Here is a 27,456-nt window from a genome sequence, read left to right on the forward strand (position 1 = left end):
GGTCAGAAGTCGAGTAGGGGCTGTTTCTCGTGCCTGCGCAGCGCGGTTGATAGCTTCAAGCGCATACTCCCTGGTCTGTGCTGGGGAAACGGGAGGACTGTATCTAGCGGCAATGTGGGTTCTCGTCTTGTAACAAGAAGAAGAATGGGGAGTAACCGGCAGTATCATGGCTCGAAGAATTGTAGGCAAACGTCATGTACGGTAGTGCAAGGTCCGAGTCTGTGTGGTCTGAAGAGACATACTTCGCGAGCATGTCTGCAAGTGTTCGGTTAAGACGTTCCGCGAGGCCATTTGTTTGCGGATGGTGTGACGTAGTGAACTTGTGCGTCGTTTCGCGGGACTGTAGGATGTCCGTTATGACTTGCGAGAGGAATGTGCGGCCCCAGTCAATAAGCAGCTGGCGTGAAGTTCCATGTTCAAGATCAAGCCGTGGAGATCAAAATCGGCAACATCTGTGGCGTAGCTGGTTGGCAGAGCTCATGTGATGGCGTAGCGTGTGGCATAATCTGTAGGCACAGCTATCCACCTGTTCCCAGAAGAACACAGGGGAAAGGGCCAGGTAGGTCTAAGCCAACGCGAAAGAATGGTTCTGATGAAATGACAAGTAGTGTAAGGCACGCGTGGGAAAGCGTCGATGGTGTTTTGCGGCGCTGATATTTCTCACAAGCTGCAACGTAGCTTCTGATGGAACGTAGAAGCCCTAGCCAAAAGAAGCGTCGGCGGATCCGGTCGTATGTGCAGGACAAACCAACGTGACAGGCAGTTGGAAGGTCTTGAAACTCATGGAGAACAGCCGAGCGCAGGTGTTTTGGATCAACAAGCAGCAGGGCTGGTCCGTCTGGGTTACAGTTGTAACAGTATAGTGCACCATCTTGGAGGACGAACGAACAGTGGGACCAGTCGGAAGATTGTGATTCGAGGTTGTGATTCGCCCTGATGTAGGCGTCCCTACGTGTACGTCACTGTGTAGGTATAGTCTTGCGGCCGCAGAGCCCAGCTACCAAGCCGGCCAGTAGGATCTCTTAGTGACGAAATCCAATACAGCGCATGATTGTATGTGATTACAGAGAAATTCGTGCCATATAAATATGTCCGGAACTTCAAGACTGCCCAGAAAAGAGCAAGGCATTCACGCTCTGTAATGGAATACTTGCGCTCTGAAGGCGTAAAGAGAGGCCATAATGAGATCGTGTCCCTACTACCGTTGGGCTAAGACGGCTCAAATCCCGTGACCACTAGAATCGGTTCGTACCTCGGTAGGAGCGGACGGGTTTAAATAGGCCAATATAAGTGGTGTGGTAAGAAAATGCGGAACCTTAGGTGGAACCCCACGTAAAAGGCACGTCTTTCTTCAGAAGGTCATTTAGCGGTCGAGCTATTCCTGCAAAATCTTTCCGTCTGAAATAGGAACAAAGCCCAAGAAAACTCCGGGCGTCTTTAAAGGATTGGGTTAAAGAAAACTCGTAACTGCACAAATTTTTTCCGGGTACGGCTGCACACCTGAAGCACGGACGAGGTGGCCCAGTACTGTAACCTTTCGGCGGCCGAAGTGACACTTCGATGAGTAAAATTGGAGGCCAGCCTTGCGGAAGACATCAACAATACCTGACAAGCGCACAGGATGGGTCTCAAACGTCTGCGAAAATACAAGGACGTCGTCCAGTTAACAAATGCATGTGGACAACCCTTGTAGCAGAGAGTCCATCATACGCTCGAACGTGGCGGGGGCGTTGCATAGCCCGAACGGCATAACCTCGAATTGGTAGAGGCCATCGGGAGCGACGAACGCCGTCTTCTCTTGGTCTTTTTCATCCTCAGCAATCTGCCAATAGCCAGAGCGAAGGTCTATTGCTGAAAAGTGTCGCGAACCACAGAGAAAATCAAAAGCGTCATCAATTCGGGTTAAAGGGTAATTTGGTTTAGATGGCGGTAATTTATGCAGAGACTGCACGTGTTCTCCTTCTTTTTAACGAGTACGACGGGCGACGCCCGAGGTTTCGATGAGGGTTTAATAATGCCTTTGGATAGCATCTTTTCACTTCTTTTTGAATGACCTTACTTTCGGCTGCAGGCACCCTATATGTTTTGCGGTGAATGGGAAGAACATCACTAATGTTTTTACAGAGAGAGAGAGAATAAGAATAAAAGAAAGGCAGTGAGTTTAACCAGGGCTGAGCTGAGTAGGCTATCCTGCACTGGGGAAAGGGGAAAAGGAAGGAAAGTTATAGAGCTGGAGATAAAATAAAAGTCACTCAGCCGACGCAGCAGTTCCGCGTTTGACATCACAAACGGCTAAACACAAGTGATGCCTGGCTGAGTGGTCGCCTGTTGATGTTGAATATGTCGCGGTAGGAAGCCAGAAGACAGCATGGGGCGGATCATCGCCCAGGTTTGAGGTCCGGGGTAATCATGGGGCGTAACGCCGTTTAAAGGCATGTGGCGTCTTGCGGGCGAAATGGTAGGTCTGAGCATAAATCTACCGCAAAAGTGGTCACGTTGTCGTCTGTTAAGTGTCGCAGCGTGGCGACCGAGATTCCTTGAGGTTGCAGTTGCTTCGTGAGGCCGAAATTGATAACGGGGAGTTATTCTCGTTAGCGGATACGGTTACGATGCAGTGTGGCATAGTGATGTCGCGCGCCAGAAGGACATCATGAATAGGCGTCACGACGTAGTCACCGTCAAGGACGGGTGAACTTGTTGCCAATTCGACGAATTTCAGAGCTTTAGGAGGTATGCTGATGAAGTCTGTGGTACAGAGGCTTATCGGATGTTCGGGGCGAGTATTTAAGAAAGGGGGATGTGTACAGGCAATGAGTACCGGTGGAACAGGGCAGAATGCGTCGATAGAAAATCTATCCCAAAAATGAGGTCGTGAGGGCAAATGTTGAGCATCGTAAATAGGACGGGAACCTGACGGCCGGTAACGCTAATACTTGCTGTACACATTCGGAAACAGTTCCGCCATCGCCGACGCGTACGGTATTAGTTGTAGCAGGCGTGAGTGCTTTTTTGAGTCTGCGACAGAGATGAGCGTTCATTATGAACACCTGAGCTCCAGTATCGACTAATGCGGTCAAATAAATACCGTGCACATGCACTTCAATTAAGTTCTTGTTAGTAGGAATCGCCAACAGGTGATTTGGGTCAGTCGAAAAAGATGCAGCAATATAATAAAGCACGGAATTGATTCGAACATTCTTGATCATCACGATGTTCTTCGTAATACCGTAGGAGGACTGTTTTTGCGAGAACTTTAGGTTCGTAAATGTAGTGATGTACAGCTTGCAGTCCCGCCAAGAAAAAATATACCGGCTATATCCTCTTCGCGCATAGTATCGCTACACATTTATAGCGCGACTTATAGCTGCAGCCGCAGAGGGACACTACGGCCTCTTATGTCAGTTCTTTTTGGCCCAGTGAGCGCCCATACGCTCTAAAATAGGTGACTGGCAAAAGACTGAGTGATTTGGGATGCTTCGTCTGCTGCCGGTTTCCGGTTCGAGGCACGCAGGCCTCTGATTGTTCGGCATTTTCGCACGCGGCATTATCGCCTTGCAAAACCATGGTCGGGTGCTCCAACTCGAGCGTTAAAGGCAAACATATGCATAGGTTCCCGTGGAACGAAGATAGAAATTGAAGCGGACGGTGGTTGTGAAGAGAGCGACAGTGACTGGTATCCTCTGGATACCGAACGTTCAAGGCAGAGTGTGCGAAGACAATTTCATCACTGGCACGTCCGTATTCTGCGCTAATAGCAAGCTTACGCATGTACTTTCTGCTAATATTATATCGAGAACTGAATTCTCGCGCCGGCGCACCTAGCAATGACGTCGATCTTCTTTTTCCTAGCGTGACACCTTTTTGTGTTTTGTCTTGTTCACACACAGGTTCCTTTGTTTTTGTTTTTTTGGCGTGGTTCTTTTCCTGTGCGTTATAGGAGTCTACTTTACTTAAAGTAGCTTCCTGTAAATACTTAGGTCTAACGGTAACAAGTACCTTATCCTGGAATTTGCAGATAAATAACATCTGCTCTGCCGCTTTCCGTAAATTAAGCCTTCTCCGCCACAAGTTCAATACTGCCCCGCCTAGTGTTAAACTCCTCTCCTACTTTAGGGAACAACAATGGAAAGCTGAACGCACCCGCGTTTGAGAGAAGTAAGAGACGGTTGGAGTATTGGTGGCAGAAAATTACAGAGAAAGGACAAAAATATTGGAAAAAGGTAAGGACATTCTACCGTAAAGGGCGGAAAACTGGGCTGAGAATCTAAGTTTTTTTTCTGTAGTAAGGTAGATTTAATTGAAGTAGAAACACTAGACCAACGCTAGGAAAAATAAGAGTAAAGGAATTTTTTTGTCGAACCCGGTGGCACTCTTGTCACCGCCCCGTTATAAAGGGGACGCTCAGAGCATCCATCCACCCATCCAAGCGGAAGGAAGAAATTCAGGCCGACGCCCTTGTAGCGTGCAGGAAGCCAAAGCACCGACGCGCAGCAGAAAATGTGACTGGTAGCGTAATGTCACGTACGTCGTGCTCTTCCTGGTATCGCCTGTAGAAGCGCGTTCAGTACCTCGTCGCCATGTGTTGTATAAGCAGAAGCATCGTAACCCCGCGGCAGGCCAAGCGACGGGAGGGCGCATAGAGTGACGACTCGTTGACCGAGCTTCGGCGAGACTGACAGGAGACTGCTCTTTAGTAATGCCAACCTAAGACAACGTTTTATTCCAAGATAGAGCCTCGAGAATTTTCTAAATTGCGAGAAAATCCCTAGAGTGCCTTTTTAAGGCCATTATTCAGGCTAATTCACTTTGAACAATGCATTAGGACAGTGCGCTCTTTCACCGAATTCTTCTGAATGTTGTGAAAAGTAAAAAACACCATATTAAAAACCATTTAGGGTCATTTTCTACATGTTTTGTGGAGTTACATATAAAGTGCTTTCAGATGGCGCCAGTTGCTACAGGGACAGATTTGTCTGACGAGTTAACATGCGCACTCATTGAAGGCATATATGTGATTATTCGGGCGTAGTGCAAGTCTGTAGCGCCTTTCTTGTACTTGCAGCTTGCGAGGTGGTGGTCAAATTCTAGTTTTCCACATTTGGAATCAATGTTGCTTGAGTTACAGGACGTGTACGTGGCCCTTTCTTTATTGGCTGATAGCTACGCATTCCCTCTGTACTTTCGATCAGCTTCGCGGTTTTCGTCACGTTTTTCGCTTTCATCAAAACGGCACGACGAAAAGACTTAAAACACCCGAACAGTCTTCTTGTCTCTTTTCATGACGAGGTTTTCATAATAATGAACCCGTACCAGCTCAACCAACTTTCAGTCCTACTTTCACTCGGTTTCTCTCAAAGTTATTTGACACGGAGCACTTCTTTGACATGGAGCTCTTGACATACCTCGAGCAGTTCGGTTTAGCAGTGATAAGCAGCGAAAACATCCGAGCTTTCAAGTTACGACATGCTGGAGTGCTGGCACACGCCGACAACATCGTGGTCTTCTGCGAGGATCACGCAGTGAGCGTGTTTGTCACATGTTCATGTGGATTACAATGAAAATTTATCTTTGTTTCTCAGAGCAGCAATCACTCAGGGCACTAATGATGATGAGCGCGTGCATGCTAAACGCTCACGACGTCAAAGTTTCATTTCCCCCAGTATTCAGCATATAATAATCTCGCATTACAGAACTGCTATCGCTTTCGCTCGTCCCAGCAGAACACCAAAGTTCTCTTAAAATAGGTGAGCAGGAGATAGCCAAGATTATTTTCTACAACCTTTATAGTTCAGAAAGCGTGATTGCTCAGTAATGCCTCTAAACGAGCCGCGTAGTGTAACTTTACCAGATCCTTATAAAAACCCGTAGATTCAACAAAAAGGCGCTAAATCCCTAAAACAGATAAAAATACTTAGATCTTGGGATATATCCTTAGAGTTTGCCTCACTGCTACTCTCCCGCGCTTATTGCCGACGGTTTTATGGAGGGGGAAGAAGGGTGATTGGTCAGCGAGGCACGGGTCACATGACCGGCATGGCCACGCCGGGTTGGTGGCGGGAAACAGGTATGGCGGAGGCCTAGCTCCACCAATTGACAGATACAGGAAACATTGCCGCAGTGGTGTGCTTGCATGATAAGAAGGGTCACACGACACAATACCTTTCATGGCTTGCGGGGCTTGTCATCGCACTCACGTTCAACCAAAACATAAAATCATTTTTTAACCGCTGACATCGCTAAAACGTGGACGGAGAGGTACTTTTTTTACAGGGCGGAAAGCATGATAAGAGTATGGCAGACGCCGTAGAGGAAGGCCCCAGAAATGTCCACCATCTGTGGTGCTTTAACGTGCACTGACATTGCACAGTACACGGGTCTCTGGCATTTCGCCTCTATCTAAGTGCGACTGCCGCGGCCGGGATCAAAACCCGTGACTTTCGGGTCAGCAGCCGAGCATCATAACCACTACTCCACCGTGGCGGACGGAGCGGAAAAAATACCTGTGCGTGCCGCTGCCACCCTCGTGGCGTGTCGAACGAAAGCCGCTGCATCCATAAGTTCCCTGCGATTATTTATTTTACGCGTCACCTATTCCCCTTGCGCCAAAATTTAGCATGAGAGAGCGCTGCGGCTCCGTTGTTTGAAGCACTATTACCGAAAATCGTAATGTTCTAAATAAATCACTGTTTTAACTTCACCATTTATTCGCCTACTTTTTAACGCGATAGCTTCAAAGAGCTCGTATCGCAGAAATTCCGCCGTCGCCGTCGGCGTCGGCGTCGTTGGTTGTGAGCGAAGAATCATCATCTTGCCCGTGACCGAAAAATCGAAAAAGCTGCAAATAAAATAAACAATAAAAGTTATGCTCCGGGTGAGAATCGAACCCAGGCCGCCTGCGTGGTAAGCAGGTGTTCAACCATGTCAGTATGTCAGTATCCTAACGACTTGGTGGTTTAAAGACAGCCACCCTTTACAAATGGCACACACATGACCGCGCGTATTCCTTTAAGGCCACGTAGTGGGTGCGTCGCAACTTCGAAAAAGTTTCTGGTATAAAGCATGCTACCCATTACATAAATCATACACCTTAGTGCACGCATTCCGTTAAACACTCGTAGTGTTCGAAGTGCGCACTAGGGGCAGGATATCGCTATCGCGTTCAACTCTTAAAGGCGAAGCTTAAGCGGCCCCCAATTTTTTTGTTACGTGTTATAGAAAACGCTCCAGGTGCGATTTCTGCTAAATGTTTTGAAATTTTGGAACATAACATAGACATACAGTCATTAAGGTCTCATTGTAGACAAGCGTCCTTACATTTCTGATATTGTGATCACTGTTTCGTCGTGTTTTTGCAGGCCTCGGAGCCGGCATTGTCTTGATGTGCAACCTGGTGGAAATAATGCAGTACTTCCAAAAGTACCGTGGCATTGCTTCCGGTCTGAAGTTTGCCGCTGACCCCACGAGCGCCATTGTTTTCCCGGCGTTGCTGTCCTACTTGAGAGCAACGTATGGCCTCCGCGGTGCATTGCTGATATACGCAGCCCTTAGTATGCACGTTACGGCGTTCTCCATTGTCCTGAAGGAGCCCCCTTGGTTAAAGCGCGACGGCATAGAAGCACTGGTATCCAGACGTCCAGTGAGAGAGACGCAGCCCATTCAAAGCAGCAAAGCCATGAAGATTCGTGATATTCTTGGAAAAATGCCCCAACCGCTACTGAAGCCCAGTTTCTATGCTGTTGTGATGGGATCCGTGTTGTTGGACTACGTCAACGCGGTGCACCTGTCAACATTAGTCGACTATGCCCTGGATAGCGGTGTATCTCGAGCTCACGCTGAGCTTACGGTCACGTATGCTTCAGCGCCTGAGATCCTTGGAAGAGTCCTACTGCCGCTAGTTGCCGATGTCGGTCTAGTAAGCCGAACTACCTTGACGACCGGTAACGCGCTCGTCTTAGGCTTCTTGCTTCTCTTGACGCCAGAGACCCGCAGCGGGACACACGTGGTTGTGCGAGCTGCGTCTTCGGTCGCTCTGGCTACATTAATGACCATGAAACATGTGCTGGTGGCCGACTATTACGGCACGGATGCCGTAGCTCTCCTGTCCGGGGCTTCTGGGGTCCTTCTGGTCCCCGTGCTGCTCAGCAACCCATCCATCATAGGCAAGTACACTCGTCGTTTGCACTTGAATGAATTTCAGAAAATTTCCTGCATTTACCTCGGCGTACCTAACTAACCTAGAAATATATGTACGCTGAATCACAGGCAACGCGAAGTGACAATTACGGGGCACTAGCAGTTGATTATTCATTCTGTTATATCTAGGAAAGAGTCGCCAATCTTGCAATACCTCTACAATCAAATGAATGCAATTGTATTTCTAGCAATATGACTCCCTAAGGGTGCTTCGCCACTGCTACGGGCAACATTCTTGAAGCGGAAACTTCAGTGATAAAAAAAATCATCATCACGTGTGGACGACACCATATAACAACATTATGATGAGAGAGGTCGCCGAAATTTATCCCGTTAGCAACGACGTTTTGAGAAGTCCGAGCATGGTTGCAGAAAGCAATAAGAATCGTCGGTAAGTTCCTTATATTCAATGCGTCTCTCATAAGCTAAGGCAAGTGGGAGGTAGGTACGGCGTTACCGTCGTTTTTACGGCTTCCAGTAAGCTAGGTAACATATGTTCCGCAGTCCAGAGAAAGAATCACCGGGTGAGAGACGAGAAGCAGACTGACATTTCTTTTGCGAAACATACCAACAAATTTATCATCTGGTACGTGTGAGGTGTATGAGATCTCGTTTACCTGCGGCCGCTTCTATGCAGGGCAAAGGGGATCCTGTGCTAACCAGAGATTAATGGAACATAAGAGATCGCTAAACGTAGGCTCACCATCTAATCTCTCTCTTCATTGTCGAGAGAGTAAGTGCACGCCAAAATTCGATGAATGCGCGATTTTGTGTTGACAAAGGAATGTAGGAAGGCAGCGGCAAAGAAAGGACGATGTAGCGTTTTTTCCAAGTTCAGGATTTTATTTTAGAACCTGTGCGCCGCACACAGGCAACACAAAAACTTTAGGAGATAGTACGTTTTATGGAGAGTTCTATAAAAGTAATCGATGTATTTGGTCTGCGATCGCCTTTTTTTAAAAAATTCCCGAAAACGCAGCAATTTACTCAATTTTACCTACGCGCCAAGGAGTGAAAATATAAATCTACTCTGAGCAACTGTCCTATAATAAAAGCGCGATGCTCTAAAAACACAAAAAAAGCAAGTTTCGAATGAATGCGTGAAACGGTCCATTTATAGCGAATTTTTCTTTCGTACCTGGTTTTCCACCATATCCAGAAGTTGAAATGACGCTCACGTGCCCGAAAAATTTTTGCCGCTCAAAATATTTTGGGAAAATACTCTGGAACTAATGTCTCTATTTGCGTAATTTTCTCAGATTTTTTTCAAACAAATCGATTTTTGTCGAGCGCCCAGACTGGGACAGTTGGCATGGAATGACCCATGTATACAGGGTGTCCCAACTATCACGCAGCACGATTTAAAAAAAGAGGAACGGCGTTACGCGAAGCAAGCCTACTGCATATTGTTCCTAGTGCACTGGAGTAGCCACTGTTATTTTTTTTGTTGATGAGGTTTAATTATTTAGTCATAACTAGATTTGTAACACGACAAGTACTCACCTAATTGTCAAAACGTCAATGAGGCGTACGTAGGCATGTTCAAATGACATCTAACTGCGCTACTTTAAACAACGTGCTAATTGCGCGCTCATTTTTTCTGCTTGATCTAGAAAGCCCGCGAAGTAAGAAAAGTGACACGTGACTAGACTGTGGCGCGCAGCGGGAACCAGCGCCCTCAAACAGGCTCCCTATGAGGTAGACAGTATGAAGGAAAAAAATGCAGAAAAAAAAAACTCATCGCCCTATGCGCCACTCCCCAGCCTGAGAAACTCACCGCTTAACTTTACAGAGTCAAGCCGTAATCAGAACACCTGCCGCGTTATCAATGAGAACAGTCGGCCGTGAGATATGGATAATGATTGTGGCGTACTATCGAACGCAATGAATCCCAGTGAAATTGCACGCATATCGTTGGCGCCCGACCTGCACCCTTGCCAAAATGCGGAACGGTGTCTCTCGCAACGGACAACAGGCAAGGCGGTTGATTGCAGTAAGCTTATTTGAGGGCGCTGGTTTCCTTTGCGGGTGGGAGCGTAGTCACGTGTTATTTTTCATATTTCCCGGGCTTTTTTTATCAGCCGGAAAAAATAAGCGCGTAATTAGTACGTTGTTAGAAATTGTGCCGTTAGATGTCTTTGAACATGTCTACATAAGCCTCATTGACATTTTGACAATTAAGTGAGTACTTGTCGAGTTAATAATATCTGGGGTTTAACGTCCCAAAACCACGATATGATTATGAGAGACGCCGTAGTGGAGGGCTCCGGAAATTTTGACCACCTGGGGTTCTTTAACGTGCACCTAAATCTAAGTACACGGGCCTCAAACATTTTCGCCTCCATCGAAAATGCAGCCGCCGCGGCCGGGATTCGATCCCGCGACCTTCGGGTCAGCAGTGGAGCGCCATAACCACTAGACCACCGTGGCGGGGCAGTACTTGTCGAGTTACAATTATATATGATACTAATTATTTAAACGTCATTAACGAAACAATTAGCACTGGCTACTCCAGTGTACAAGGAGCAACATTCAGTATGTTTGCTTCGCGTAACACCGTTGCTCTTTTTTAAAATCGTGCTGCGTGATAGCTGGGACACCCTATATATATATATATATATATATATATATATATATATATATATATATATATATATATATATATATATATATATATATTCATGAGAACAGATGGAAAGCCAAGCCAAGAATGTATAGTTGGTGTTACATCTGTAGTAATTGCCATATTCAATTCAGTTTTATTCCATTTTTCGTGACATACGCACAAAATGGAGGAGGCCGGAACAAAATCTGAAAATTGTTCACTTGACGGAGATTCAGGCCCCCTTAAGAACGCATACGACATGCCTGTGGATGCGGTAAAAAAAAAAAGAAAACCGAATACGCGTTTTCGTGATAACCAATGCCGCAAGGTTGTACATTTTTTTCTGTTTTTATATAAAATAAACATACTTCATACGCACACCAAAAAACACAAAATCACGTGCTATACTTCTGAAATAATAGAAACACAGTGGATATGCCTAATTACGTTTGCAAACGAAGGAAAGAGAAATAACAACACTTTAGAATAACATATGAACTGAGAAATAAGAGATGTCCACTGGCGTGAACTACTGAAGAGATGCAAAAATATGTCCTAATGTTTTCTTACTGGTGGATTTGGTAACTATTTCATGTTCTACCAAGAAGTTCAGAAGCTTTGCAAGTCTGTAACAGAGCATCTGCTCATTGATAATTAAACGAGTATATGGAACAATCCAGTTTTCTGTATTTCGAAAAGGGTATGGCCCATGTGGGTGAGTTTTTTTCCTTAGGAAGGGTGTGTTGCTGGCAAGCTGGTACGATAACATCATTAACGGCAGCGCAATAAATACGGACACAGAAAAGAAGCACACTACACAGCGCTAACTATCAACTCAGATTTATTGAAGAACACACACCTAGATATACTCATGAAAACAAACACGGGATCCAAAACAAAAAGATAGGATATTTAGTGAGTGGCAATGAGGAAATCGAATTCGATAATATGCAACCGTATTGACGGCCTCGCGACACCTGCTTCACCGAATTTGCTGACAAAAAACTCCATGCAATGCAGCGAAAGATTTGAACATGGCGGTCCACTCAAAGAGGCCCTGTGGTCTATCTATCTATCTATCTATCTATCTATCTATCTATATCTATCTATCTATCTATCTATCTATCTATTCTATCTATCTATCTATCTATCTATCTATCTATCTATCTATCTATCTATCTACTATCTATCTATCTATCTATCTAGCCGCCTACGTCTGGGTGCTCGCATGATTGCCTCCTTAACTTGGTGAACACCAAAATCGGCATGGGAGTGTAAGAGGATTTGACGAATGTGACTGTCTGGTCATGACATGAATATTGTGAAAATCTTGTCACGTACGTCGTCAAACCATTTCCTCCAGAGACGTGTTGCACATACCCGTTTACAACGGGCCGTGATGTACGGGTATGCGCCAAGGTGATTGACAGTTTATATCTACTTAGGAACGGCGAGAAGAGACATTGGTAACTTAAATGAGAGAGCGCTTAGAAAAAACCTTGATCGGCAGCGTTGACCCGACGAATGGAAAGAATAAACATTAGGATCCCATCAGGAATCGAACCCAAGCATTCTGCGTGGCAACAGGTATTTTGTCAGAGAGCCACGTCATGTCTATAAATTGGTTTGTAAAAACTGCCTATGCAGGCGTAATGCCGGTGCAACGTCATTTGTGGTTGCGGTGCTGGCTTTCTAATTTTACAAGAATGTAATAAACACTACATATGTACTGCTACGATGCAGGCGTCATAGAGATTAACGTATGTGGTTCCAGTGTTCGCTCAGTTTTTATGGGAGCCTAATAAACATTTCGTTTGTATTCCTATGACTAAGCAAAGATTACTTTTAAGGGCTCGTTTTTCTTTGTTAGACACAATATTAATGAGAACTAACAGACAGCAACGCCAAGGAAAGTATAGCGGGTGTTATTTGTAGTAATTAGATTATAAATGTGAAGAAAGTAAAGTGGACGAAAAGATAACTTGACGCCGGCAGGGACCGAACCTGCGACCTTCGAATAACGCGTTCGATGCTCTACCACTAAGCTACGGCGGCGGTCATCTTTCCGTCCACATTATAGGGCATATATGTGGATTGAAACTTAGGAGTGTCAGTCAGCGCCAGTCGCAGCCATAGCGGCGAGTGGGGAACACTCTTTTTTCTGCCTTTTTGGCGTCACATAGCACGTGATCTATTTACGAGCAGGCAGCTGACCAACAATCCTTCGCATACTACCTGAAGGTATCATGTCTGCCAGAAGCAAGCTATATTGAAGCATTACCCGACCACGGAAAAATACATTAACGAAAGTTACGTATAGGGGGGAGGGGCTTGAATTTCCAACGTCCACAGTAGGCATTCTCGTCCTAGCCAGGACGAAGCACTTCACAACCACACACCCCTCATTAGAATTGAAATGGCCAGGTGCCCGCTTGAGTTTCGCCTTGAAGCACCACAACCACGATATACGCCAGAAAAACATCGCGTGTAAGAGGACACACTTTCCCCTCGCGCAAGTAAACGGCATAACTATGTAGAAACCACAAAGGGCCACATACGCCCAGGTGGTCTACGGATACGAGAGCGCGAACCACCGAAGTTTGTCTACGTATATTTCCAGGGCTAGCTTCGACGGCCTATACCTCACCAACGCAAGGGGTGGCTTCAGGTTCCGACATGTCGCCGGATCTCTCGACAGACAGTCTGTCTACGACATGACCCAGCTGGCAAACAGGCCTCTAGACAGCGTATTGGACCAGGCTACCTCTTTCATTCGATGCCACAACCACAGCAATCATCTCACGCTCACAGCTTTCAATGGACAGCCACGCATGCACACGTGCACGATCTCGAAAAAAGACGCTCTGCTTAGAGAAATCGAATAGTTAGCACTTTCTGTAACCTGGAGCGATGAGCGCACTATATCGTCCACAGCAAGCTGCCTCAATGCATGTGTGGGGGCGTGGGCCGCAGTCCACTTCGCCGGGCGCCAGACACAGAACATACGGACAAGCAGCGGAATCGGCGAGGTCTGCGTTGCGCACGTCAGTTACAATAACAAAGACATTCTGCTCACCGCCATCTACCTGAGAACTCTCAAGAACCCCTTCCACACATGCACACGGGTTCGAGAAACGTACTTGCGTTCTTCGTCATATCGGACAAGTATAAGCACTACATGTCAGCCTACCGCGTCTGGTTATGATGATACCCATGTTGCCGTTGGCATCGTTATGCAACTGTAAACTGATTATATAACACATGTGCGACTCTTTAACATATGTGCGTGCGTATACCATTTTGTAACGTTTCGCTCAATGTAAAAAATTACGCCAGTCAGCTTCGCGCTCCATGCTTCGCATAACATCCATTCCCATGGGTACGTGGGATCTGTTGACTCTTTTACCACTCTCTTGCCGCAAAGAACTAACTTTTCGCGATGCTTGATGTCGCACCCGTGGTTCTCCCGACCGTGATTCTGCAGCTTCGTGTCTACCACCGCACAAAGCTGGCCAAGCTTGTTGCCACCTGAAAAAACCGCATTACAACCATATCCGGCCCCCACCATTTTTAAACGATGTGAGACCCGGTGAAGGTACAGAAGGCATACACAAGGAACCCTGTTACTATTAGTGCCCTCTTGTGACCCTCTTGCTTCCCTCTTCGTTTTCTCGGATAGCCTCTCTCCAAGGAAGTCCAAGTGGTGCTCAGGCAACCCTGAGTCCCTTAGGCGCTCAACCTGTCTTGCGAAGCTTGCGAAAACGCCTCTTCAATCTCTCGCTCAATCATTTTGTGTTCAGTGTATGCTCCCCGTAGCACGAAGCGCTTTATATATTACCGTTCGGGGATCTCGAAGGCGTCACGGTGTCCTGCATGAGGGCGTCACTCAGGAAGTCGTGTGCCCATCTTACGGGAGAAAGCTTCGCAAGACAGGTTGAGCGCCTAAGAGATGCAAGAAGGAAAGGAGATGATTTTAAGGGCTCGTTTATCTTTGTTAGACACAATATTAATGAGAACTAACAGACAATAACGCCAAGGAAAGTATAGGGGGTGTTATCTGTAGTATTTAGAATGTAACGTGAAGAAAGTAAAGTGGATCGAAAAGATGACTTGCCGCGGCAGGGACCCGAACCTGCGACCTTCGAATAACGCGTCCGATGCTCTACCACTGAGCTACGGCGGCGGTCATCCTCCCGTCTACATTGTGGGTATATATGTTGATTTAAACCTAGGAGTGTTAGTCAGCGCCAATCGCAGCGAAGGCGGCGAGTGTGGAACACTCTTTTTTTTTGCCTGTTGGCGTCACGTAGCACGTGATCTTTTTGCGAGCTGGCAGCTGACCAATAATCCCTCGCATACTACCTGATGGCATTAAGTCTGCCAGGACGAGACCCTCGCTATGAATGAAGGAAAGGAGATGATTTTAAGGGCTCGTTTGTCTTTGATAAAGATAAACGAGCCCTTAAAATCACAAAGATAAACGAGCCCTTAAAATCACAAAGATAAACGAGCCCTTAAAATCACAAAGATAAACGAGCCCTTAAAATCACAAAGATAAACGGGCCCTTAAAATCATCTCCTTTCCTTCATTCATAGCGAGGGTCTCGTCCTGGCAGACTTAATGCCATCAGGTAGTATGCGAGGGATTATTGGTCAGCTTGCCAGCTCGCAAAAAGATCACGTGCTACGTGACGCCAACAGGCAAGAAAAAAGAGTGTTCCACACTCGCCGCCTTGGCTGCGATTGGCGCTGACTAACACTCCGAGGTTTAAATCAACATATATACCCACAAAGTGGACGGGAGGATGACCGCCGCCGTAGCTCAGTGGTAGAGCATCGGACGCGTTATTCGAAGGTCGCAAGGTTCGGTCCCTGCCGGCGGCAAGTCATCTTTTTGGTCCACTTTACTTTCTTCACATTACATTCTAAATACTACAGAATAACACCCCCTATACTTTCCTTGGCGTTATTGTCTGTTAGTTCTCATTAATATTGTGTCTAACAAAGATAAACGAGCCCTTAAATCATCTTTCCTTCATTCATAGCGAGGGTCTCGGTCCTGGCAGACTTAATGCCATCAGGTAGTATGCGAGGGATTATTGGTCAGCTGCCAGCTCGCAAAAAGATCACGTGCTACGTGACGCCAACAGGCAAAAAAAAGAGTGTTCCACACTCGCCGCCTTGGCTGCGATTGGCGCTGACTAACACTCCTAGGTTTAAATCAACATATATACCCACAAAGTGGACGGGAGGATGACCGCCGCCGTAGCTCAGTGGTAGAGCATCGGACGCGTTATTCGAAGGTCGCAGGTTCGGTCCCTGCCGGCGGCAAGTCATCTTTTCGTCCACTTTACTTTCTTCACATTTACATTCTAAATACTACAGATAACACCCCCTATACTTTCCTTGGCGTTATTGTCTGTTAGTTGTCATTAATATTGTGTCTAACAATGATAAACGATCCCTTAAAATCATCTCCTTTCCTTCATTCATAGCGAGGGTCTCGTCCTGGCAGACTTAATGCCATCAGGTAGTATGCGAGGGATTATTGGTCAGCTGCCAGCTCGCAAAAAGATCACGTGCTACGTGACGCCAACAGGCAAAAAAAAGAGTGTTCCACACTCGCCGCCTTGGCTGCGATTGGCGCTGACTAACACTCCTAGGTTCAAATCAACATATATACTCACAAAGTGGACGGGAGGATGACCGCCGCCGTAGCTCAGTGGTAGAGCATCGGACGCGTTATTTGAAGGTCGCAGGTTCGGTCCCTGCCGGCGGCAAGTCATCTTTTCGTCCACTTTACTTTCTTCACATTTACATTCTAAATACTACAGGTAACACCCCCTATACTTTCCTTGGCGTTATTGTCTGTTAGTTCTCATTAATATGTGTCTAACAAGATAAACGAGCCCTTAAAATCATCTTTCCTTCATTCATAGCGAGGGTCTCGTCCTGGCAGACTTAATGCCATCAGGTAGTATGCGAGGGATTATTGGTCAGCTGCCAGCTCGCAAAAAGATCACGTGCTACGTGACGCCAACAGGCAAAAAAAAAGAGTGTTCCACACTCGCCGCCTTGGCTGCGATTGGCGCTGACTAACACTCCTAGGTTTAAATCAACATATATACCCACAAAGTGGACGGGAGGATGACCGCCGCCGTAGCTCAGTGGTAGAGCATCGGACGCGTTATTCGAAGGTCGCAGGTTCGGTCCCTGCCGGCGGCAAGTCATCTTTTCGTCCACTTTACTTTCCTCACATTTACATTCTAAATACTACAGATAACACCCCCTATACTTTCCTTGGCGTTATTGTCTGTAGTTCTCATTAATATTGTGTCTAACAAAGATAAACGAGCCCTTAAAATCATCTTTCCTTCATTCATAGCGAGGGTCTCGTCCTGGCAGACTTAATGCCATCAGGTAGTATGCGAGGGATTATTGGTCAGCTGCCAGCTCGCAAAAAGATCACGTGCTACGTGACGCCAACAGGCAAAAAAAGAGTGTTCCACACTCGCCGCCTTGGCTGCGATTGGCGCTGACTAACACTCCTAGGTTTAAATCAACATATATACCCACAAAGTGGACGGGAGGATGACCGCCGCCGTAGCTCAGTGGTAGAGCATCGGACGCGTTATTCGAAGGTCGCAGGTTCGGTTCCCTGCCGGCGGCAAGTCATCTTTTCGTCCACTTTACTTTCCTCACATTTACATTCTAAATACTACAGATAACACCCCCTATACTTTCCTTGGCGTTATTGTCTGTTAGTTCTCATTAATATTGTGTCTAACAAAGATAAACGAGCCCTTAAAATCATCTCCTTTCCTTCATTCATAGCGAGGGTCTCGTCCTGGCAGACTTAATGCCATCAGGTAGTATGCGAGGGATTATGGTCAGCTGCCAGCTCGCAAAAAGATCACGTGCTAAGTGACGCCAACAGGCAAAAAAAGTGTTCCACACTCGCCGCCTTGGCTGCGATTGGCGCTGACTAACACTCCTAGGTTTAATCAACATACATACCCACAAAGTGGACGGGAGGATGACCGCCGCCGTAGCTCAGTGGTAGAGCATCGGACGCGTTATTCGAAGGTCGCAGGTTCGGTCCCTGCCGGCGGCAAGTCATCTTTTCGTCCACTTTACTTTCTTCACATTTACATTCTAAATACTACAGATAACACCCCCTATACTTTCCTTGGCGTTATTGTCTGTTAGTTCTCATTAATAAGAGATGCAAGGTTTCCTGAGCACCACTCGGCCTTTCTTGGAGAGTACTGTGACATGCAGGGCGCAAATCTCTCTTTAGGGGGAGTTTTGCACGGCTCGTGCTTTCACCGCCAAGTTTGCGTTGAAGCTGTAGACCACACGAAGATCACTTCGCTCGCTGCAGCGGCCGTGTTTGCGAAGGAAGTAATCTGCTAGCTAGAAGAGGCATGGTAGGGGTTAGTTGAAATAACAACTGTGACAGCTCGCGCTCGCCCTATGTGCACCTGAGCGTTCTTTTCGTGCGTCCTTCTTTGTGTTTGAGCAGCGCGCTGCAAGTGTCTAGCTGTGACAGTTGTTAGTTCGCACTCGCCTTGTGTGTTGTCTTTTCCTGCATCCTTCGTGCTTGAGCAGCGCGCAGCAAGTTTCTTGTTGCTTGTTGTTCTTCCTGTGGCATTCCAATTTCTGGCTATCGCATTCAATGCTTTGTCCTTGACGCGAAACTATGACTTTGTTTCTGATCTTGTGTTTGTTTTCATTGGTGTATACACGTGTGGGTTCTTCAGCATGTCTGAGTTGTTTGCTGGCGCTGTGTAGTGTGCTCCTTTTTTGTGTACGTGTTTATTGCGCTGCGTTTAGTTATGTTTTTCTTAAGGTGCGCTAATGTGTGGAGTGTTCCATCAGAACGTTTACTACACTGTTTGTATCTCTGGGCTAAATGGAATGAGTAAAGTTGCGCATAAATTATGGGAAAATGTGTTAATGGCGGTCCGCTGTGTGCTTTGTGATGTACTCCAGCTACGAGATGGATAGAGTTATTTTGTAGTATATGTAATATATCTATGTTTGTTTGTGTCGTGGTGCCGCAAACATGAAAAGAGTCACATTTAAGGCGGAAACTTGGGCTAGTTGGTATCTTGAATATTATGACATGTTTACTAGCGAAAAAGACGTGGACGAGAAGAAGGAATACAGGACAACTCTAGGTCTCAAGAAGAGAGTATCTCATTCGAGATGCAAACAATGCATGACAGAGCTGCCGTTTAACACTACTCGAAAGCAAATATTGTGATTTTGGTAGTAGACTTACGGTTTTAGAATTGCTGGCAACGAGAGGGTTGACATGTGTACCCCACGACAAACCTTTATGAAAGTACATTCTAAGAGTTTTGACATTCACAGCAATATCCATGGCGAAATTGCCCTTGACTAAAGCGTCCGTTAGCAAAAGTTCTTTTAGGGTGGTGAAAATAGGACTCCTTTTGTTTTGTTTACATTTATTTGTAACGCTTTAAATTGACCACGTGGTGTGACGTTTGAGAGGGTCGTTTATCTAATTTGTTACATTTTGTGAATTTTGTAAATATAATAATGGCGTCGTATGATCTGCGTATAAGATATATTTAGGTTTGTTATTATTACTTGTCATATCATTTATGTAAAGATTAAACTCTAACGGACCTAAAATGCTTCTTCGTGGAACCTCTGTGATTACGGGCTTACATGAGTGTAAATGTGGATATGAGCGTGAAGGATATAAGCGTGAAGAAATCAAAGTAGACGAAAAGACAGCTTTCCGCTGGCAGGGACTGAACCCCCAAACTTCGAATGAGGCGGACGTCCCTCCGTAGACTGTACTGAGCATATCTGTGCATTTCAACATGGGAGTGTTAGCGCCGCTCGTAGCAATTACGCCGAGTGTGGAACAATCTTTTTCTCCCTGTTGGCGTCACGTAACAACTCATCTTTTTACGAGCTCGCCAATATTCCTTCGCGCACCAGCTGAATGCATGAAGTAATGCCAGAACGCCACCCTCGCATGAATGAACAGAACAAGGGGAATTAAGAGCTCGGTTTTTTTTTGTTACGCGCAACGATAACGAGAACTAACAAAACATCAAGCCAACATAGGAAGGGGATGTTATATGTACTAATTACAATATAAGCGTGAGGAAATTAAAGTGGACGAAAAGACAACTTCATTCATAGCGAGAAGAGATGTGCGTGGACATCACAAGGTGCACTAGTGCAGTTATCTTTTCCAACCTTTTCCCACATCCTGTGATTCTGCTAAGAGGGGAACGTACTGGCTTCATGGCGTGATGCGCTGCCAAATATGACATGGACCGAAAACATAAAAGGCAACACAGGGCGATGCGCATGACAAGATGAAGACGTACCAACTAGCCCCTTTTGCAGCCTTACTAGAATGAATTGGCACCGTGGAAGCCATCGATGACGTGCAAGTTATTACCGTGCTCGACAACACGAACTGTGCAGGCTGCTCAAATCTGAGGGCTGTCTGTGCACCGGCCTCGCGTCCCAGCGGTGTATTTGGCTCCCCCTTCATTGGTCGAACACTTACAGGGGACAAACATTCCCAGATTCTGTCCACCTTGCACGAATTTCGCTCTTTTTTCCACGTCGGGCAACCCTGCCTTGGACGGACGTCAACTGTAGCACATCACATCGACACTGGCTCTCAACCACGGCTGTGCCAGCATCCGTAATGCGTTTCGCCGACAGAACGTCGTGCAATGAACAAACAGTCGACCACATGCTACGGTGCGAAGTAATGCAACCTTCGATAACTCCATGGCATCCCCTGTCGTCCTTGATAGAAAAAAAACGGCTCGGTACGGATTTGCATGGATGGTCGGCGGCTAAACATGGCCACTCGCAAGGACGTTTATCTTTTGCCCCGCAAAGACGACGCAGGGTATTGCGCGGCCGAAAACAGCCTTCGTCACACCCGACGGCCTGTACGAATTTCACGTACCTCTTAGAGGATACGGAGATACCAAGAGGTAAGACGATACCTCTTGGACATTGTAATGAGCCCGCGACATTCGAACGGACGATGACGACAGTTCTCCAAGGCTTGAACTGGCAGACATGTTTCTGCTATCTTGACGACGTCGTTGTTTACGATCCCGACTTCATCGCGTACTCGGACGACTTCGGCGTGCTTCGACGTGTTTATTAAATACCGGCTTTCAACAAAATTTAAAGAAGTGCCGATTTGCTGCACGGCAACTCATGATACAGGGCTACATTGCATAGAAGGACCCCGAAAGTCCGCGCCGTAGCGGAGTTGCCTAACTCAACGTCCATGAAACAAATACGGTGTTTCATTGGGCTGTGTTCGTACTTCAGACGCTTCATTCGCAATTTTGTCACCATAATTTCACCCCTGACGAAGTTTGTTGGTAGAAACGGGCCTCGTGGCCACCACAGTGTGGTGACGCGTTCACTATTCGCCGTCGCTTGCAGACGTCTCCCCCAATTTTGCGCTAATACGACACGACGGCCTTACTAAAGCCTATCACAGTTACACCATCACGGAAAAGGAATGCATGGCGATCATCTGGGCTCTTACTAAATTGCGGCTCCCCATTTGATGCCGCCACGGACGACGACGGTCTTTGTCGGCTGTTGTCGTTAAAAGATCTCTCCGGTCGTCTTTCCCGTTGGGCGCTTCGCCTGCATGACTACGACATCCGTGTGCTTTACCGCAGTTGACGACAACAATCGGACGCCGGCGCCATCTCGCGTTCTCCCTTGGCTGACGACAATAGCCGCTGTTCAGTATATCGAGCTTACTGTGTCTTCTACCTACCTTGGCACCATCTACTCTGAGCAGCGCAAGGACCCCTGGATTACCTCGATAACATGCTTACACTCTGATGCACTGACTCTAACAACACCTAACGCAAAGCTCCGTAGAGCTCAACAGTTCGCCATTAGCGACGACCTCCCCCAGAGACACAATTACAGCTCCGACGGCCACCTGCAGCCATCTGTGTCGTGTTTCCTGATGAACGACACCGCCTTGAACACGAACGGGAAAAAGCCCCTTTCGTTGTTCGCTCTGTAAAATATGTACATGTGCCTGTATGGCAGGCATGCGTAGGGCACTTCCCCGGTTGTGGTTGCATGACAAGAAGTAAACACGATGACACATGAACGATTACGCCCCATCTCGCCTTTGAAGATAGAACAACCTTCGACATAAAAATAGGTAAACATCGCAAAAAGAAACATATTGCATTACATGCCATAACACCGAACTGAGTCAAAAGAGCCAAAACAGAGTCTAAAGAAACATGCTGTTCTACTTTAAGAAATACTGTAACGGTCTGGTTTTCTTAGAATTCTACTGAATAGTGTGGCGTATTCGCCTTGAACCCGCGGCAGCGAAACATTATGCTGGTCCTCTGTGCTATCACATCGGAGGGCCTAGGAGTTAGGCTGGTCGCTAGCCTCTGCATTTTCCAGGCTAGGGGAAAGTCGTAAGACTCGTCGTACCAGTGTGGAACTCTGCTTAGCGCTTGCTTGACTAGCATTTTCCTGTTGCGTTCGACCTGAACGCCATTTTCCAAATCGACGACATGCGACCGCGGCCGTTAAGCCCGTCAGCAGATGATGCCTTCCCCTCTGCAGTTCTTGACCCAGATAGTGTCACCAGGAGCCGATGGGGCAAGCTGGCGGGTAGCGTGGCGGCGATCATAACTTTGGTACACATACTGAGTGGATTCAGCGCGATACAACGAGGACAGAGTTGAAGAAGGGACACGAACATCTCTGTCCTCGTTGTATCGCGCTGAATCCACTCAATATGTTTAACAGAATCCAACTCGCCCAAATGACAGTTCTTCTGCATAACTTTGTCTCTGGCTATCCCGGGCAACTATATTCTTTTTCCGCAACGCTTTCAGGTTGGCCGCCTTTGGTATCAACCTGCTTGCGGGAAGAAGCAGGTTTGTACGAAGCTGCCGCCCCATGAGCAGCTCCATGATAAGGCTGGTGCTTTGCCTAGTGGTCCCGGGGTGTCCCTGTAGGCAAAGAAAGACAAAGAGTGATCACAGGATTTTAGCAGTAACCCTTTCACCGTTTTCACCGTTTCAGGAAACGACGACAAGCGTAGTTTGCTTGTGGGTCATTCCACGCCAAACGTCCCCAGCATTGCGCTCGACCCTCTCCAATTGTATAGTAAAATATTGTGGACGTTCATATCAGTGCACTATTTGCCATCGGAAAGTATTTTTTGGAAAAAAGGTTTTCTTGCGTGTTACAGTGGTTAAAATTTTGCCGTAGTGGGTGAAACATAGGTTGCGAAAAAATACTTTAAAAAATACAATACTTTACGTAACGGCTTAGATATCTGCTGTTTACTTGAAAAGGAATGGCACTATCTTATTATCGCCCATTGACGACCGCTACTTTGTTGCACGATGTGCTTTGTGGTGAAGCAATGTTGCAATTCTGCGCCCAATTTTATTATTTTTTAAAAATTGTACGAATATTACAGACAAAATAGGACTATATCACATGGCTGGATAGTTGGCAGTAAGCGCGTCAAAAATTATTGAAGTCGATGACCGAGTAGTTTCGAAGTGGAAGGGGCGCAAACATTGAAAAATGTGTGAAATGCCCCAGGTTCAGGCACATGTGGAGTGGTGATGCAGTCTAAGTAAAAATGCACGCTTGATCTCGTTGAGAATAGTAAACAAAGGAGATTTATTTGTGAAAGTTTAATCGGAGTGTTTTTTGTTTTAGGCGAGAAACAAAAATTTATGTTGAGCGTTCGCGGCGCGCCTGGGTGCGGGCCCGTAAGTCCGCTTCGCTGCGCCGCCACTGTTCCTTGGGGCAACGGAAGTATGCAGCGCCCACGCGGGTGGCACGATCATGTGCTGTTGTGAGACGATACCACGCTGGTATCGTCCCCTCTCTTCGGCCGTGTGTCAGTCTGCGCTAGAGAAGTTATTACGATGTCATCTTTTCTCCCTCGCACCCCCCCCCCCCCCAAGAAAAAAACCCTGAAGATACCACGCACTATGGTAATCGATGTAATACGAAGCAGCCAGCTGAGAGCTGCATAGATCGTCTTGTTTCTCTTTGAGGAAAATGAAATCGTTCATGTCATGACATCTAGATCACTATATATCCCACATATGTCATGCATGCACGTATGTGCAACTTTTTATATAATTAAACGTACTTTCTGGTATACACAATGCATGACCTGTCATTTATGTTCGTCACGCACTCATGTCATGCCATACTAATTTTGGTGAATATTAAGTTAAGAAAACGGCCGGAAGCGCACCAAGAATGTGTCATGTAAATAATGCGTACAAATGATATGCATGTTATGATTTGCGTGTTAGGCCTGTCATTATCGTCGTCATTACAGTAAGTCACGCAATACCAGTTTTGGTGTTATCAAGCTAAGGGAAACGGGCGCGAGCGCACCATGAGCGTGGCATGTAAATCATGCTGTACATGAAATGCATGTCATGACTGCCATGTTACTACCTGCCATTAGTGCTCATCATACAGTCGCCTTGCGCAATACCAATATTTGTGTATGCCAAGCAAGCTAAACAGCCGCGAGCAGACCATGAGCGTGGCTTGTAAATCAAGCCCTACAGTACATGCATGTCACGATTTTCAGGTTATCACCTGTCATTTATGTTCGTCACACAGTCACGTCGCGTAATGCCAATGTTGCAATAAGTCAAGATGCCGCAACAGTCGCGAGCAGAACATGAGCTTGGCATGTAAATTATGGCCTACACTACATGCGTGTCATGCTTGTCATTTACCACTTGTCATTTATGTTCGTCGTACAGTCATGTCACAAAATACCAGTTTTGGGGTATACCAATCTAGCAAACCGGCCGCGAGCGCACCATGAGCGCGGCATGTAATTCATGCTGACATGAAATGCATGTCATGATTGTCGTGTTACCACCTGCGATTTATGTTCTTCATTCGGCCACGTCATGCAATACCAAATTTAGTACATGTCAAGATAGTCAAACGGCTGCAAGCCACCATGAGCGGGGCACGTACGCCACGGCGTACATGATATGCATGTCAAGATTTTCATGTTACCACCTGTCACTTATGTTCGCCATACAGAAAGTCTCCTTGTATCAATTTTGGTATGCATTCATCTATTTAAACGGCCGCGAGTGCACCCGAGACCATGTCATGTATATCATGCTGTACATGACAGGCGTGTCATGATGTGCACGATAGTACCTGTCACTTTTCTTTGTCATACACTCTGCTCGCGCCATACAGATTTTCGTATATATCAAGTTAACGAAACGGCTGGAGGAGCACCAGCACTGTGGCCTGTCAGTCATGCCGTTCATGGAATACATGTCATGATTTTCATGTTATGACCTGTCATTTATGTTTGTCATATAGTCAGATCATGCAGTACCAATTTTAATATACATCCCATTAACGAAACGGCTAGGAGAGCACAAAGTCGTAGGCGGCTAGACAGACAGACAGACAGACAGACAGACAGACAGACAGACAGACAGACAGACAGACAGACGGATAGACAGACGGATAGATAGATAGATAGATAGATAGATAGATAGATAGATAGATAGATAGATAGATAGATAGATAGAGATATATAGATAGATAGATAGATAGATAGATAGCTAGATAGATAGTAGATAGATAGATAGATAGATAGATAGTAGATAGATAGATAGATAGATAGATAGATAGATAGATAGATAGATAGATAGATCGCTCAAAGTCGCAGAAGTTCGCTAAGAAACTGCTTCGCATATAAAAAGAAGCTTTTTGCAGGACTGACATTTTTCTTGATTCAAGGTTACGTGGGCTTCTTCTGAGCGCTTTGAAATCTGAAACAGTCGCTGATCGTGCTCTTTGAAGAACCTAAGACTAGTACATCGTCCATTAAGTTTACAACCCCCAGCACTCCATCAAGGATTTCACACATTTACCTTTAAAAATATTAAGGAGCAGAGATTATGCCGAACGGCAGGCGTTTCAAGCAATAACGGCCAAACGGTGTAATAAACGTTGCCAGTAGCTGACAATCTTTGCATAGCTTTAATATATGGAATCCCGAGTATGAGTCAAGTTTAGAAAGCACCACCGCTCCGCTAAGCAACCAGAGTGTCTCGTCAACCGTGGGGAGCACAAATTGCTCGCGTTTTGCACACATATTCAGCTGCGTGAGGTAAACACAGATTCGAACTTGCCAGGATGGCTTCAAGATGGGCACGATGCCAGAACACCACTCGGTTGGCCCGTCGACTTTACGACTGACCCCGTTCCTTTAAATTTCCTCGAGCTCGCGCCTCACGCCGTCCCTCAGCGGTATGGGCATACGACGAGCGATGTGAATGGCATAGGCCACCGCGTGTGCTTTAAACTAGTACAGTAATACATTTTGTTGGGCTAGTTGGTTCATGACTTCTGAAGGAAAAAAACTGTAGCGCAGAGCAACACACGGACAGACAGAGAGGACGGGACTGGCGCTAAATTCCAATTGTATTTATTGAAGAAACGTACGTACATATATTAGGAACACAAGACAGCAAGGGCAATGACATCGCGATAGATCAGGCACAAAACTAAGGGGGAATCATATCTATACCATTGTCAGCAGGAAATCATTTTTGGCAAACATTGCATAACAAGAAAGCTCCATGACTTTGGCGGTTGCACGCGTGTTCTACAGATTGCTATTTTGAAACTGCTAGATGAAGGAAAAAGGATCAAAGAATAAGCAACAAAAAAAACTTGGAGATTGTTCATAAGATTGGTTCTTACATGGCGATAACAAAGTTCTATTTCCTGTTCATCTAGAACTTTGTTATCGCCATGTAAGAACCAATCTTATGAAAAATCTCCAAGAAGAGAATCATTGAACTACTTGTTCATTGAACTACAGTAAGCATTGTGCTATTTGTGAAGAGACACGTTTTAGTTTCTTGTTATACAGGTTCCTATAACAGAGGGATCAACCATGTTTTGTTTTGACGTTATAATGATGCTCATTTAGTCCCTGTTTGATACGTCTGCCGGTCTGACCAACGAACGTCCTTTTACACGAAACCTGTGTTCCTTCCTTTTGTGAAAACGGACGAGACACGCCGACGCTAAACGCAGAAACAGCTCCTACGAGCGGCTGTTTACATAAAGTACAAGGGGTGTTCAAATGAAAAGATACGAAACGTCGTAACAACATGGCCGTTTACATTTATGCGTATAACGCTAAAGGAGAATGTAGCGAGACATCTAGAGACGCGATTGGAGTCTCTGCCGTGGATAAGTGCATGCAGGGGCGCCCGCATGTGCGCTAGAGAGCAGATGCCCTTACAAAGAGCGCCGCCCAATTGACTCGGCAGTGCGTGTGAGGAAATGATGGCGTTCCCATTGTAAAACTGGACGATTGAGGAGTAGCGGGGAATTAAACAATTTCTGACAGCGGGAGCGGTTACACTGGCCACCGTTCATCGCCTGGGGTTTCCATGTGCTTGGTCCCCAGAGAAAACACCTGAAAGAGAAGCGCTTCAACTAGGACGACGAACTCAAGGAAGCTGTGAAGGACTGAGTATCGTCCACAGGACAGGAATTCTTGGAACAAGGAATCTTTAGGCTCGTCCATCAATGGG

At 46.3% G+C, this 27,456-nt stretch overlaps 1 protein-coding gene across 1 annotated transcript in view; it reads left to right on the forward strand.

Moving 5' to 3' along the window:
* The first annotated feature begins 6,033 nt into the window (after window positions 1-6,033).
* LOC119392005 (monocarboxylate transporter 12-like) overlaps window positions 6,034-27,456 on the forward strand; it is a 46,931-nt gene continuing 25,508 nt past the window's right edge. The window contains exons 1-2 of the mRNA XM_049415471.1: window positions 6,034-6,064; window positions 7,356-8,159. Of these exons, the coding sequence (XP_049271428.1) occupies window positions 6,034-6,064; window positions 7,356-8,159 (835 nt within the window). The remainder of the gene's footprint in view (window positions 6,065-7,355; window positions 8,160-27,456) is intronic.

Source organism: Rhipicephalus sanguineus, chromosome 4 (genome assembly GCF_013339695.2).
Source record: "Rhipicephalus sanguineus isolate Rsan-2018 chromosome 4, BIME_Rsan_1.4, whole genome shotgun sequence".
Lineage (NCBI taxonomy): Eukaryota > Metazoa > Arthropoda > Arachnida > Ixodida > Ixodidae > Rhipicephalus > Rhipicephalus sanguineus.